Source organism: Talpa europaea (assembly GCF_964194135.1).
Source record: "Talpa europaea genome assembly, chromosome: 5".
NCBI classification, from domain to species: Eukaryota; Metazoa; Chordata; class Mammalia; order Eulipotyphla; family Talpidae; genus Talpa; species Talpa europaea.
In genome coordinates, this window is record NC_140071.1 from 102642377 (window position 1) to 102658766 (window position 16390).

General features: G+C 35.8%; 1 protein-coding gene across 1 annotated transcript; it reads right to left on the bottom strand.

Annotated features, from left to right (window-relative positions):
- Positions 1 to 10344: 10344 nt before the first annotated feature.
- NPFFR2 (neuropeptide FF receptor 2) lies at positions 10345 to 15383 on the bottom strand (the record flags this gene model as incomplete). Its single annotated transcript, XM_084234024.1, has 3 exons — positions 10345 to 11191; positions 12581 to 12680; positions 15056 to 15383. 3 exons carry the CDS (start codon positions 15381 to 15383, stop codon positions 10345 to 10347), a joined length of 1275 nt encoding a protein of 424 aa, XP_084090150.1.
- Between the last annotated feature and the right edge of the window lie 1007 nt (positions 15384 to 16390).

The following is a 16390-nucleotide window of genomic DNA, read 5'->3' on the forward strand; positions in this document are numbered from 1 at the left end:
CTAAACATAGAGCTTCCATATGATCCAGCAATTCCACTCCTAGGTATTTACCCAAAGAACACAGAAACATCAATTCCAAAGAACACCTGCACCCCTATGTTTATAGCAGCACTGTTTACAATAGCTAAGCTTTGGAAACAACCCAAATGCCCAAAAATAGATGACTGGATCAAGAAGATGTGGTACATATATACCATGGAATATTACTCAGCATTCAAAAAAGATAAACACATGCAATTTGCAGCAATGTGGATGGCGCTGAAAGAGATCATGCTCAGCGAAATAAGCCAAAAAGAAAAAGAAAAATACCGGATGGTCTCACTCATAGCAGGAATCTAGAAAACTTAAATAAGGGACCAGGAAAATGAATAACTATAAGAAAGTGAAAATCAAAATCAAGAAAAAACTATGAACCAGAGACACTTTTAGGGGGGCGGGGGCGGGAGGGGAGGGATTGGGGTCAGAATGGGGGGGCTGCAATTGTATGGGGAATATAACAATAAAATTTATTATCTAAAAAAAATAAAATAAAATAAAATAAAATGTAAAAAAAAAAAATAAAAAATAAAAAAATAAAATGCTTTAAGGCAACTAAATTACACTTAACAGCATGGTCTTTCTGAACTATTGTAAATGGAACTAAGATATTTTCTTATAAAACAAAGAAACTATATTTGAGACATTCTAAGCTTCTTTCGGATGTTAATATTTTGTGACTATTTCTGCATTTCAACAAAGAGAAACAATGAATCCACACAATTATGGCAAATATCGGAGGCGTTATCCCTGAGTTATTTGTTAAAAGTCCGAACAATTCATCAGTGGCAAGACTGGGAGTTGAATTCACAATTTTCTTACAATGTATTTTTCTCTGTATTTAACATATCACTGAGATATTTTACTTAAAATTTCCATAATTTAAACCATTTCAGTCTACTTTTTTTATTTGCTCAGAACCTTTAAGAATGACACAGCTTTTTTAAAAAATTGGAGGAAGTACTTGCCTACACAAATAAGATATTTAAAAACACACATTCTGTCACAACAGATTTATTGGAATGGTAACAATATTTGAACAAAGTTGTGGTTAAATAATGTTACTAAGCTTAATAATTATGAATCATATGATATGTTTAGTGTTTGAATTAATTGTCTATTTCTTAAATTTGGTTTTATCTTTTTTACTTGGAGTCAAATGGTTCCAGATTTTCTAATTTTAGGAACAAGCAATTTATTCTCTTAGAGAGCTATGTATTTGCTTTTAATATTTTAAATTTCAGAATTAAGAGTAATTTATGTATAGTTTTATTTCTGAGAGTTTGGTACTTTATTTCCATGTCTTTATATTATACTAAAATGCTTTCACAAATATGTGTTTACAGCACAATAAAAACTTTATGGCACTGACTTGTAATTACGCTGCCTTCCTCAAAATTGCCTTTGTGAAGAGTGTTTTAGAATATTTATCTCATAACATATATTTCCTAAAATTTATGAACTGCACCATGACAAAGAAATGCAATATACTCTGTCCCCGCAAACCACCTGAACATGCAAAACATTATTTCCTCTAGAGAACTGTTTCATTAGAAAGATGGAAAACTTCCTTTGAACATAAGGAGATGAGATGTGATCTAAAAAGAACAGGGTTGATTTGAAGTACTTAGCAATCAAAATATTTACTGATGGTAAAGTAGAGCAATTTTAGGCTTTTAAATATTGATAGACTTGCTGTACTATCTTTGTACTAATGTCTCTTGTCTTTGGGCTAAAATAAGTTGTTACAGAGATCTGAACCACAAACTCAAATTTCTTGAATTTTCTTGCTACTAATATTGATAATAGCCACAGATTTCTTTATATTTCAGATACTGTGTGAGTATAACAGTGTAATCCCCATAGAAAGGGGGAGGTTCCAGGTTCCCTGCCCTATGTAAAGAAGGGTGGAGCTGAGCAGCAAAAGGAAGCCAAAAAGGAAATGGGAGAGAAGCTGGGGAAGAAGACTTGAAGGAGGCACTTGAAGCAGAGAGATGTGTGAAGAAGAAAGGCTTGCTTCTTGGCCTTGAACTTGCACTAGGGACTTGGGGAACATGGAAGAAGACACTTGAAAGAGGCAAGGGTGACACACACAATGAAAGGCTGACAATGCCAGCATTCATTTTGATTTTGATTTTTGCTCCTTTCATGCCACACTTGCCTGACCCCTTCTGCCCCTTTCTTAGGGCTCTCCACCAGAAGGTGACTTCATGGGGAAAGTATTTTAACTACATTCTTTCTCTTCTCTCTACTGCACACTAATTATACTAAAGTTCTTTTCTATTGAAGGTGTTACACACTAAGAGTATGTTTTGTCTTTATGTAGCAGATGGCAGAACCCATGTAGAGCGTGCAGGTTTGGGAGTGTCCCAGGGTTAGTCTGCCTACTAACATAAGTCCTTACAAATAATGTGATAAATGTGTTGTTTCTCTTTCATCAATAAAATAAATGAGTCTTAGAAGAGCTAAGTAATTTCCCATAGTTAGGCAGCTAGCAAATTGCAGAGTTAAAATTACAATGCCTTAAATTCCAGTCTGTGCCTTATCGACACCAAACTGATTTAAATTAATAATAATTTTTTTACAAGACTTTTTTTTGTATTTTTTTAAGATTTATTTATTTATACAAATATTGGGGTACAGGTCAGAGGGTGAGAGAATTCACCAGAGACAGAGCAGGAGAGGTCTGCCACGCCATGTGGGTTTCTCCCTGGGGGGCTGGGAATTGAATCTGCGCTGCAGAGGCTGCGGACAGCTTCACAGGGCAGCGCTCAATCCGCTGTGCCACCAGGGAGGCCCAATAATAATGTTATTTTTACTTTAGATTTTTTTTTAACCTGCAAACAAAAATTTCTAAGTGGATGTTAAAATAAGTCAATTATTTGTACAGGTTTTGGCATTAAACATTCCTCAGTTTATATATTGACTTCAGATTTTCTGTTATGCTTCATTTTTCTCATGTATCTGTGAAATGTAGGCAATAACTTTGCAGTTATTGTGAGAATTAAATGCAATATTTTGAATGTAGAGTACTTATCACATAATGAGATCTTAACACAAGGTAACTATCATTATTACAGTTTGGATTTTCAGGGTTTATATTAATAACAAGGCATACTTTGGAATTTCTTTTATATTATTAAGCATTAAAAATGCTACTTCAAACTGGATAATAACTCTCACTAAATAGAATTTTCTTAAGTACCATCACTCAGTGAAAAGTCATCTAATATAGCTTATTGTTTGAAATATAATACTTAGCAGGGTTCAGATCATCTAAATGTGAATTGAAATCTTTGGAATGCCAATAAGAATTCTGCAAGGTTTGCTTAAGAATTTTTTCCTCTGAAATGTCAAAAGCATCTCAATCTGGGTTACTTTGTCTATGGCTATAAATGTAGATTTTTTCCACCTCACTGTTAATTTTTTTCAAATTATCTTTTATTTCCTCCCCCCTCCCCCCCACCAAGTAAGTATCCTCTGGAAAGAGGGAAGTAGCCAAGCTGGCCCACGGGCATTAGAGAAGAACACCAGATGCATCAACACTATCATTACTGGGGAAATGTGAAAAATCACATTTATATTGCCATTAGATTTCCATGTTTTATATTTCCATTAATACAATTAACTGACTGCTGAGTACATCTTCATTGGTTTAGTGTTTGGGAAGAAAAATGGATAATTAGAGTAGAAAAATTGAAGATGAAGTTGTCACAACACCAGAAACTGGAGGTGGGGGTAGAAATGATTAACATCACCATTAAACTAACTATAAAAATGAAAAATCCTTAAGGCAGCTGGGAGATAGGGACATGGGACTTGTCATTCATTACAAAGTACTGCTAAAGAAGATATTCATAGGTGCAGACCAGAGGTGGAGATATGTAGACTGAAGGCCTTTACAGAGCTACAGAGAATCCCTGGTCCCTACAAACTAACCCAATCACAGCCTAGACATGATTAACTTAACACTGGATAACAATTCCACAAAGGAATGAACCCCTACCCCCAAAAGGAACAATAGAACAACTCCTTCACTGACAAAAGGCAGATCTTTCTGCCTCCTTGTGTCTATGCAAGCATCTTCTTTTTTTCCTAATCATTCTGCCCTTTCGAATATAATCAAAGGTCTTAGTCTCCTTGGCAAACTTGCTGTGTGTCACTGAAAGGGAAGTTCTGCCGAAACTTTTCTTGGAGGTAACCCAAGGACCCACTCACTGAACCATGACATCTCATCAGAACTACATCAAGGAAGAATACTGAATGATGTGTGGATACATAGATTAGCCAAAAAACTCTATTTTTATATTGCAAATTATTATTAGTTACCTAAATTATATTGAAAGAATGATGGGAACATAGATGAAGCTTGAAAGGATAATGCTAAGTAAGTCAGAAGGAGAAAGATGAAGACTGGATGGTGTCACTGTATGTGGAATTTTTTTTTTAAGATTGATTGATTGATTGATTGATTGATTGATTGATTGATTGATTTAAACAAGCACTGGGTACAGTCAGAAGCACGGGAGGGTGAGAGAATTCACCAGAGCCAGAGCGGGGAACAGAACAGGCAGACCAACGAAGTACATTGCTGAGGGGAGCAGCGGGCGCGACAGGAGAGGACTGCATGCCATGTGGGATCCACTGCTGGCTGGGGATCGAACCGGCACTGCAGAGGCTGCAGCCAGCTTCGCAGCCAAGTGCTCAACCGCTGAGCCACCGGGGAGGCCCTACAGTAACTAAATTAATGGTCATATAGATAGAGACAAGCTGAAAAGTTAACCCTTGATGGCTTACTACAGAACTGAGACACCAAGGGAGAGGCAGTGAAGGGGAAAGAGCAAAGGTGAAGGACACACAATGGTCTATGCTGGTGGAATAGGAGTGAGATGGTGGTGTGTGTCCTTTGGTAGTAACACCTGACAGGGGCTCCCCAATACTACTGCAGTTAAATAGAAATACTTTCCTTTAAAAAAAGATGGGTGAGTATGAAGTTATACACAAAAGGAATTATGTTGTCTCTCCCTAGAGAAAGGTGAGTATATACCTAGATTGAGTACAGTTAGACATATATTCTCAGATTTTTATTAAAACTATTTGGTGGAAATGCTAAGTTCTCTTTCAATTAAAATTGCCTAGCTTTTAACTTATGAGTCTGAGAATGCCAAAGTCTAGCTGTCTGTTACTAGGAATTATGTGCCTGAAAATCCAGCCAGCCAGAGAATATCAGAGCTAAGAGATGGAGAAAGACAAATTTTCGCCATTGTCCTTCAAGCACTATGATCAAGTCACATCAGAGTTATTGATCACTGGATATTCAGGTAACATGAGACAATAAATTATTCTTTTGAAAAGCAAGTTTAAGTTCACTATTACTTGTAATCCAGAGATCCAACTTATATAGAAAAAGTTTGGTAGATGTGAGGTGTTGTGATTCATTAGGGTAAGATTTGGGAGAATAGAATGAATCTTTGGCCAAAGAACTTAAGAAAACCTCTAACTTTGGTTACTAGTATATGGAGCTGTAAGAATAGAAAAGACAAAAAGCCTTATACAAAGTAAAGGGCTGAGGTTGTAAAATCAACTAGCACAATTCCTAGAGTGCTCTCTCCAACAAAGTTGGAGTGTTTTTATTATGTATCACCGCAATAATGGGAAATCTTCAGATGTGACCTTAGAATATGCCGTAAACTGGTAATTATGATAAATTGGTAACTCTTATGATAAACTGGTAATTGTGATAAAAGGACATGTCTCTTTCTGCCCCACCGGATAAGCATTCCTATTTTTCATTTACCCTCTAGGTTTAACAACCTTGTTTTAATAACTTTGTCTTCCTAATGAGATACTATTCAAATTGCTGAACACCAGGTATTAACAAAACTGGTGCCAACCTGACTCTCCCCCCAAATCTCCAGCTGCCTGCATCACAAGGAGATGCTATGCTGACCCTTGATCATCTCCCCCTTTCTACTCCTTTGTATAAATACCCCTGCCCTCTGCAAAAGAGCATGCTGGTGGTCTTTCAGACACAAGTCTGCTGCCTTCATTTGTCCACAAATTAAACCACTTTCCTTTTCCTCAAACTGTTTCCTTTTATTGATTAAGGGAAACCGACAGGCATTCAGTAACAATTACGATATGTTTTTGCCCATACCCATTAATAGCTTTATAATTTGTATTTTTCCTTTTATCATTGTGCAGTGAGTATTGTATTTATCATTGGTTGCATGACATGAAGATCCATGATTAAAACTTACCACATCAGTGTGAGAGAGGACCTAGACCTAGAGTCAATACCTGAACCTTAGTATGTGTTGGCTCGTTTTGGAAGTGTTTTAAGGATGTCTGCAGTTGTATGTGTCATAGCTCTATTTTATTAGGTGGAAGAATTGCTATAATCAAGTGTTTGGAAGAAGACTGACTTCTAATGCTGTTAAGTCATGGGATTAACTGGAGCCTATTGAGTTTTGCCTGTCAACTATCTATTTCCCCTTTTAATAACAATCCTTGTATTCTTTGGAGTAAGCCCTTACCTCAGCTTATGTGATATGGAGGGACATAAAAAGACAGAGATGGATTAATCAAAAGAATGAAAGGACAAGGGAAAGGTTTACTCAGAGAGGCTGAAAGGAGAAGAGGCAACCAAAATTGGAACTCTAATGAATAATACAGTGGAATATGGTGTCAAAGATATTAATATTTTCTCAAAGAGATAATGAAAATTTCAGTAACAAAACTTAAGGTAATGCCAAAAAACGGAAAAATTAGCATATTTGATCATTAATTAAAAAGTATTTTCTTTCTTCCATGTCAGAACTTGCCTGCAAAAACAGGTGGCAGCTCAGATTTGGTGGTGGTTTGCTGACCTCTGCTCTTGGGGTAGAAAGCAAGAAATTGGGTTCATAAATAAGGTCCCAACTAATCTGAACCACTGATATTAGGTACAATTTTATGAGATAAAATTATCGCCTATCTTCTGTAAGCCAACATACTTTCGGGCTCTATTATAATGTCTTAACATCTTATCCTCATATATATGCACAAATACATGCTTGCATACACACACAGATACACATCAAATAGTGGAACCGTTTAAAATCTATCTGATAGTCAAAGATAAATATCCTGAATTAGGGAGTGTTTTCACAAATCAATAAAAAAGAATAATAACCTAATGGAAAAGTAGGCAAAGAACATGAAGAGGTGACTAAGAAGGAAATGCAAGTGGAAACAAGTGATTACAAATGAATCAAATTGACTGTAATTATTTTAATATTTGGCTGTATATCAATGACATGAAATTAAACATTGGGATGCAAGTTTTCTTATCAGATTGGTAAGAAAAATTCATTTTATGGGATGTGTAGTATTTGAGGGTGTCTGGGTGAAAAAAACATTCTTAGAGCACCAAGAGAACTATAAAATGTTAAAACCTGTTTAAGAAATATTGACAATGCATAATGAAGTATTAAGAAATGTAAATGTATTTTGGCCAAGCAATTGCATTTTTTAAGACTTTTTAAGATACTTATAAATATGCCCAGTATTATACTAGGTGTACATAACTGCAACATTGTTTAGATTTAAGATACAACTTCTATTTACAGCAACTGAAAAGGAATTTTATAAATTATGAGGTGGTACCAAAGTGAATAAAATATTTAGAAGATTATATTTTGAAGACTATTTTGAAGACTGTAAGTTAATATTTTTGACAGTTAATAAAAATGTTATAAAGCATATACCTGTAATTATAAATTTATGAAAGAATGCAAGCACATGTTCCCAAATGACAGCAAAAATGGTTATCACTAGGTGACCAGATTAGAAATCTTTTACACGTGCTTTACTATATTCAATGTTTCCATTATATTCTCAATTATCTTCAATATCTAAAAATGAAATGACTCAATGATAACTCAGAATGCAAATTAAAACCTGCAAAATATTTGCAACTCAGTTAATTAATTTGTTCAACAGTTATTTGTCATGTCTGTTATGTGCAAAGCATTCTCTTAAACACTGCAGATAGGAAATAGAACATCCCTATGGAATTTTCATTCTAGGAGGGCAAATGGGTATCAAACAAGTAAATCAATGAGTTTCAATGACAATCACAGATGAAGACTGTAATGTTGGAAATAGATAAGCCTCAGGTAAGCTTTAGATTGTGTCCTGAAGGAGAGAAAGCCAGCATGTGAAGGTTGGTGAGAACATTTCTGGCAGAAGGAAAATGGCACAAACCCCAGAAGTATGGGGTTTCGGCAAATGACAGAGGAACAGACAAGACAGTGTGAGTGCTGCGTGTTGGGTTAAAGATGAACGTAAGAGGTAGTCAGTTTGCAGGAAAAAAGTAAAGGTCTGTAAGTCTTGGTCAGGAGTTTGTTTTTTTCCCTAATCTGAAAGGAAACTATTAATGGCCTTTAAACTGGGATGTGACATTTAATCTATATTTTCTAAAAAGACCATTCTGTCTGTAACATAAGCTCTTTATGCTGAAATTACTGAGTGTATAGTAGTGAATGAAAAGCAAAAACAACAACAAAAACATTTCAGAAACTGTCCAATGAATAGGACAAAGAAGAAATTCTAATTCGGAAGAAACACAGAACACCATTTGGCTACACTAATAAATATAAAAACAAACTGAAGTGATTTTTCACAATTAAAGTAGCAGTGTTGAAGGAATTAAATGTACTAAGGATACTGTGATATAGGTAACAACAAAATTTGTATTATACATTAATATATTATTTTGAAAATAATGTATCTTTACTAAAGTGTTATAAATATATTAGACCCAGTAATTCTCTTACTAGGTATTGATCTTAAAAAATCACTATTGGCAGGCATGCATTCAGGATACTGATCTAAGTTATATTTAGAATAAATTTTTCAGTGATCTATTTCCTTGTTGAGGAATTAGCAGGCTGACAGATGGCTTTTGCTTGTGGTAATTATCCAGTGTATATGTTATGACTGTGTGTTACTGTGATATGTATTGTAGGACATCTATAGATGAGTAAGATGTAATTCATCATGCTCCTTAGGAATTTATATTCTAGTTACAAGAATCAGACAGAACAATTATAATACAATTTAGGTTGTCATATAAGAGGTTTACACAATGCTTAGGGGAAAGAGTAAATACTAGTGCTGTAAGAATGTAGAAAGACCATCTGAAAGAGGTAGTTTTTCAATAGACCATCGGTGGACAGGCAGATAGGGGAATGAAGCAGAGAACAAATTCATAAATGAGAAATCATCGTAATCTGGACTGACCATCTATATCTGATTGGAGATTAGAAAACAGTTTGTGTCAGAGATGCAACTAGGACAGGAAGCAGGTTGTGGTGAGTGTTCAAAGTCTACATGCATTTTAACAGGCAGAGAACTTTTTTTTTTAAAGATTTATTTATTTATTTATATAAGCACTGGGTACAGTCAGAAGCGCAGGATGGTAAGAGGATTTACCAGAGTCAAAGCAGAGAGCAGAGCAGGTAGACCGAAGAAATACACTGCTGAGGGGAGCAAAGGGAGGCAGGAGAGGTCTGCGTACCATATGGGACCCTCACCCAGTGGCTAGGGATCAAACCAGCGCTGCAGAGGCTGCGGGTAGCTTCGCAACCCAGTGCTCAACCACTGCGCTATCGGGGAGGCCCAGGCAGAGAACTTTTTTATAGAGAAAAATCAATCATCTATTCAGGAAGATGGCTAAGATGACTGCCAATTATTAACAACTGGAAGACAGAAGAATGAAAGATTTTAACAACTTTAACTCTCTCTTTAAAAGAGAGATAAGTCAACCTTTAAATACAAAGAAACAGAGTTCCTTATATGCTGTTACAGTTCTTTTTTTTATAAGAAGGCTAAGCACATTTTGAAAGCACAAGATAAATAATTATGTAGTCTAAAATTTTAAGTCCAAAAGTAAAGGGAGAATTGACATATTCTACTTCATGCAAAAAACTGCCCATTTATCACCATTTGGTAAAATGGGTGTGTACATGTGTGTACATAAGTATGTATGTGTTTATATAGCCATAGATATAATACAAGTGTTTGACTCATGCACAAATGGCTAGGTTGGAAAAAGTCAGGCTAAACCTATTTAGATAAGACAAACTTGTTTCTGAGGTACTGTACACATTTTATATATCATAGATTGGTTTTGAACATAAAATTCATTTACTTTTTTTCCAGAGAGGGCTTTGAGTGCATGTTTTTGTTATAATATTCTTAGAGAGACTTGCAGTACCAAGCCCCCTCAAAAAGCAACAGTATTTAACACAGTAGAGAAAATCATTACACTAGCCCTTTTTCAATCTTATTATGATTGGGAGCTTCTCCTAGTTCTTCCAACATTAATTCCCGTTTGGAGTTTTCAGCACTTTTCCTATAAAGCAAATTTTCCCCATGTTGGTTTTGAAATGTTGATTCCTGGGTTAACTGATGAGGTGAACTTATGACCACATTGCTTTTAGCTCTTCGGGCATATATTTCTTTAGGCGTTGCTCTTTTTTTGCAGAGTTGGAGATGAAAAGCATCTTGGAAGCCTCGGCGAAAGTTCTCATTGAAGAAGCCATAAATGATGGGGTTGACGCTGCTGTTGCAAAAGGCCAGCCAGTGTGCAAAAGGGTAGATGTAGATGTTGATGATCCGCAGCTCATTTGAAGAAAGGTCAGCATAGTCTGAGAGCATCATCAGAGTCCACAGGGGCAACCAGGAGACAATGAAAAACAGGGCCACTATCAGCAGCATCTTAATCACTTTCTGCTTCTTCTTGGCCACTTGCCACTGCTCCTGGCCATGTTTGCCCATGTGAGGCACTCTCGTCTTGCAGAGTGAGATTCCAATCCTTCCATACATGATAACAATGAGGGACAGGGGAGCCAGGTAGATATTGGCAAATAGCACAGTGGTATAGATCTTCCTCATCTCCTGATTTGGCCAGTCTTCATGGCACCAGTAGACAGGACTGGTTTTATTGTAGGAGTTGAGTTTCACTCGATAGTATTTTTCTTCCTCTATGTGTAACATGATTGCAGACGGAGACATTATGGCAATGGCCAGGACCCAGATGATCATAATAATGACAAACGCTGTCTTGATAGTGAGCTTTGGTTTAAAAGGGTAGATGACACACCGGAACCTGTAAAGGCAAGTATCAGTGAGAACTGGCCTCTTCACTTATGAATCATGAATTCAATTTAAGTAATTTCCACATTCTCCTCAAAAACACAGAATGTTACCACTGGTAGAAAGACTTGCACTGTTGTTTATTGTATCTGACAGGAGATAAATTCCAACTCAAAATATGGTTAAGTGGGATCTATCATACATTTAATAAAAAAAGGAATAGTTTTAGCTGGATGTAATGAAGAACTCTTTCCCACTGGCTTGCATCAATTGTCTCTTAAAGCTTTCCCATTTAAAAGATGGAAAAATCTTGCCCATAATTATCTAGAAGTAGGTTTCTTTTTTCTCATACCAATTGCACTGCATTTCATGCCTTTTTTTTTAAGATTTTATTTATTTATTTGTTTGTTTATTTATTTATACAAGCACTGGGTACAGTCAGAAGCACAGGAGGGTAAGAGAATTCACCAGAGCCAGAGCGGGGGAGCAGAGCAGGCAGAAGGACCAAAGTACACTGCTGAGGGGAGCAGAGGGTGGCAGGAGAGGTCTGTGCGCCATGTGGGACCCTCCGGTGGCGGGGGCGCAGCCGGGGATTGAAACGACGCTGCAGAGGCTGCGGGCAGCTTCGCAACCCAGTGCTCAACCGCTGAGCCACAGGGGAGGCCCCGTTTCATGCTTTCTAAACTCTCTTCCACCCTCTCTCTCATCTATCTCACACATGTATTTCTATGTAGCTACATACTGGTGAATGCTTGTTTCCTTTCAGACCTTTTCCTTCACTTAGGGAGACACTCATTCAATTTCTCTCTTCTTTCCAGGTGTCACTGCCTTAATAGATGTGTGTGTCCTCTCTCATCTGAGTTACACAAGTTTCTTTACTGCTTTCCTTTCTCTAATCTAAAACATCTCCAAACCATTTCTACTTTTGTTTTCCTAAAATGAAAATACATTATTCCCATTTAAAAAGACTTAAATAGCTCCCTGTTAACTTCAAGACAAAGCATGAACTTCTTTAAATGAAAGATAGTCCCATGAAAAAATCAACCTGTTGGCTTTTTCTATGGCCTAATATTCCACTCTATCCTCCTGTGTTCCAGAAATCTGAGCTGTCAAATTGTGTTGTTTAAACTCATGCAGTCTGTGGTAACTTGTTAGGGCAGCCTGAATTAACTATGAATGAACTGTTCCTAATAATTCAATTTTAATATATGGAAATTAGATTTATTTTCTCACCGAAATACACACACACACACCTTGTTCTTGAGGGTGCAGTAGTTATTATTTGTACAATATACAATTTTGCAGTTATACCCAATCTAGTAGGTTACACATTTTTCCATGGTGAGTAGATAAGCTGTGGGCATGGCCATTTTTCTGGATTCAGATTTTAGTGCTGACTCACCTATCCACTGCTATTGCAACTAAAGTAAAAACTGAAGCTGCAACTGATATTCCCTGGACCAAACCACTGATCTTGCACATTGTGCTTCCAAATGGCCATCCTGAAAGGGAAAAGAAGAATCAGTCTTTGAAAATATATTTTTAGAAAACAGTACTGAATATATGAACAATAAGGCATAAAACAATGCTGAGACAACTGTTTTCTAAATAATAGCCAGGGGACAGTGCTTCTTACTATTTTCTCTAGTATCTCTAGTGCTCTGTTCTTCAGTATACTGATAATCATTTCGCAACTTAGCTAAAACATTCTTGTTTTATATTTATATTATATTTAGTCCTTTGCATCCATTAACATATTAAATCCCTATAACTTTTTGACAAGGTAATGCACATATAAATATCTTGACACAAAAAGTATCTTGACACAAAATTAGTTAGCAGCATATTAAGGATTAAAACCCTGTAGTAGGGTGCCAGAGTCCAAAGTATTAATCCATATGCAATAATGCCCTTCAAATAAAAAACAGGCAAATGGTTTTCTAATTTGGAAATGTATTTTGTAAATTATGAAGAATCTGGAGTTACATGTAGACTAAAGTTATTATATAAAACAAATATATACATACTTTAATAAGACAATTTACCTTAGGTACATTGTTATGGCTGAATAATTGTGCTCCACCCCAACACCAAATTCATATATTGAAGCTTTAACCTCCAATGTGGTGATATTTGGAGGTGAGCCTTTGAAAAGTAATTAGGTTTAGATTAGGCCATGAGGGTAGAAGTATGAGAGTTGTACGGTTATAAGTAGAAAATGATTTTCTCTCTCTCATGCACCTGATTTGAAATATCCTCCTAAGCCAAGTATATAAAAAATAAATAATCCAAGTATATAAAATAATCCAAGTATATAAAAAATAAATTTTATTATCTATCCAAACTATCTTAAAAGTCAGTAACTCTGCTAACTAGAAACCAGAAAGAGAATGTCTTTCCAGTCCTATAATATATTTGGCTGTTATGGTAGTATTCTTCAAACAAAAATGCAAAAGAGATACGTGTAGCCATTGATTGAAAATGGAAAAATAACCATATGCTCTATCTCATCTCCCTCACCAAACTCCACTAAAATAATAGCACTAGGACAAAAAAAAATATAAATTATAAATCTACAGAAACTGAGGTGCTGGATAATATTGAATGTGATGCTAGAAAAACAACATGATTGGCTGAATTATGTATAAATGGAATAAGATGCAGTATAAGAGTGAAGGTCACTCTCTTAGGAGGTGGGAGCACAGGAACTATGGACTGAGTCACTAGGAAGATGGCATGAGTGTCACAATGGAGCATGCAGTGCAATATGGCTGGACAAAGACCCTTTCAGTTTCAAAACGCAGCAGCCAGCCCTATGGTAGATCAAAGGATTTCCTTTTGGGGAAAGTGATCTGCCAAGTAACACTGGGGAGAAAATTTTAACAGCTGTGGAATTCCAGTGAATACTTGTACTAATGGAGCTGAGAGTGCCACTAATCTCAACTGCCAGGCCACACAGTACCTCACTTTAAAACCCAAGCAGCTAAGTAAGAGTTGACATGAGAAAATCCTCAAATGTAAAAAAAGAGATTAAAGTAGGAAGAAAGAAACTTAGGAGGAAAACAATGTGAATCAGATAGATGAAAATGAAAATCTAATAAACATCATTACTAATATATCATGGATACAACACATTTTATCCATGAAATGTGCATGATAGTCTAAGAAACAAACAGAAAATAAAAATAACTCAAATAATGTAAAATATGGTAACAGAAATGAAGAACTTCATGTAGACTTGAGGGAAAAAAGTTGAGAAGATTTTTGAAAATAGAATAATAAGGGGCAGAAAATGGAAAATAATTCTCAAAGGGCAATGTAAAACCTCCTATATCTGATTGACACATTAAAAAAAAAAAAAAAGGAAAACGGGAGAGCACTCCACAAGAAAATTTTCCACAATTGAAGGACCTTCATTCTTTGATTGAAGGATCCTAGTTTGTGTCCTGCACAGTAAATGAAAAATAAAAAGATTTATCCAAGCAAATTGCTTGAAACTCAGAACACTGGAATAAAGAGAAGCCCTAAGTGTTTTCAGGAAGAAAAACAAAATACAAATCATGAGTGAAAGAAGCATGAATCAAGTGACATTAGGCTTTTGAGCAGTAATACCAGGGCTCTAAACTGTAACAAGACAATCTCTTCAGAATTTTTGATGGAAAATAGATTATAGTTAGCTGTATAAATTTATTTTCTGACAACTTATATATCTATTTATTTTCTTTCTCCTCTTTTAGAATGTGGACCTCATGGGGGCTGGTACCTGCAATTCTTAGAACCCCATCAATTTTTGTGAATGAGTCAATGACCCTTCTGTGGCTGTAGGGATATGTGCCATTTTCTCCCATCATCTCACAATATATACAGGTTAACACACCTGCTATGATATTGTCCAGCAGCGTGATGGGCATACAGAATATTCCAATTAGTAAATCACTTATTGCCAGGTTCAAGATGAAGAGATTAGTGACTGTATGCATATGTTTGTTCCTCATTACAGTAAAACAAACCACCGTATTTCCCACCATGCACAGGAAGAAGATCAGAAAGTAGGAAACAATGAAGATTGCTGCCACTTGAGGCTGGTGAAGATAGTAGTTCACAAAGGTGATATTTATATCTGAGTAACGATAATGCTTTGTGTCATTAGCACTCCATATGTGATGCCAGTTTGCTGAAGAGTTGGAGTCCCATTGCTCACTCATGATGGATCTGAACAAAGGACAGCAGAAAAGAAAAAGCTTAATTAGAAACTTGTAGAACATTAAGTTTGGTTCCTGGGTTTAAGAAGGACCCTTTTTTAAATGCTAAGGAATTCTGATAAGGTTTAAATAATCCATAAATAAACCATAAAATTTTGTAGGAACAGTCTTTTGAATTATAAGGCTTTTGAATTATTAGGATTTTAACCAAGAGTATTTGAAAATTTCATTTGTGCCATAAGTACCATAGTTATATATTTTTTCCTCAACATGCTCTATATTTCACTTTTTTGTTCATACCCTCTATATATTTTCAAAGTTTCAAGGGAAAATTCAGAAGGGAATCCTCCCAAAACTCCCCTTCCTGCTGTCTCTATTTCTTTCTCTTTTAGACTAATTCACAAGCCTGTAGCTTTCCTGCTAATTTAAATATGAGTATCTACACTTCACTTAATCCCAGAGATTAAGTATCTTGCTTAGTGCCTTGCTTGTTCTACTTTGATTTAGTTCACTGAACACTGGACCTGCACAGGCCCACGTATTCCTGGATTTTCTTGTAAACAGATGATATAAACCTACAGTATCAATAAATGCAGCAGAGTACTGTAAACATATTTTCTCTTCCTTATGATCTTTTTAATATTTTCTTTTCTCTAGCATACTTTATTATGAGTCAATATATAGTACATATTAAATACAAACTATATACTAATTGACAATATTATGAATAAGCAGGTCAACACAGGCTACTAAAAGTTTTTCAGAATCAAAAGTTATATATGAATTCTTGACTGAGCAGTGGCTGGCGCTCCTAACTCCCATGTTGTTCAAGTGTCAACTATATTCTTTTCATCCTCTTTGTATGCAGACATAACCATTATACAGTGAATCTTTTATAACAGGTGTCTGCTATTTGACTTGGTTTCACTTAGAATAATTCCATTCATAGATTGTACTCAATTTAGAATCTATATATCTTAATGCAGACATTTCCACCAACCTCATGTGTC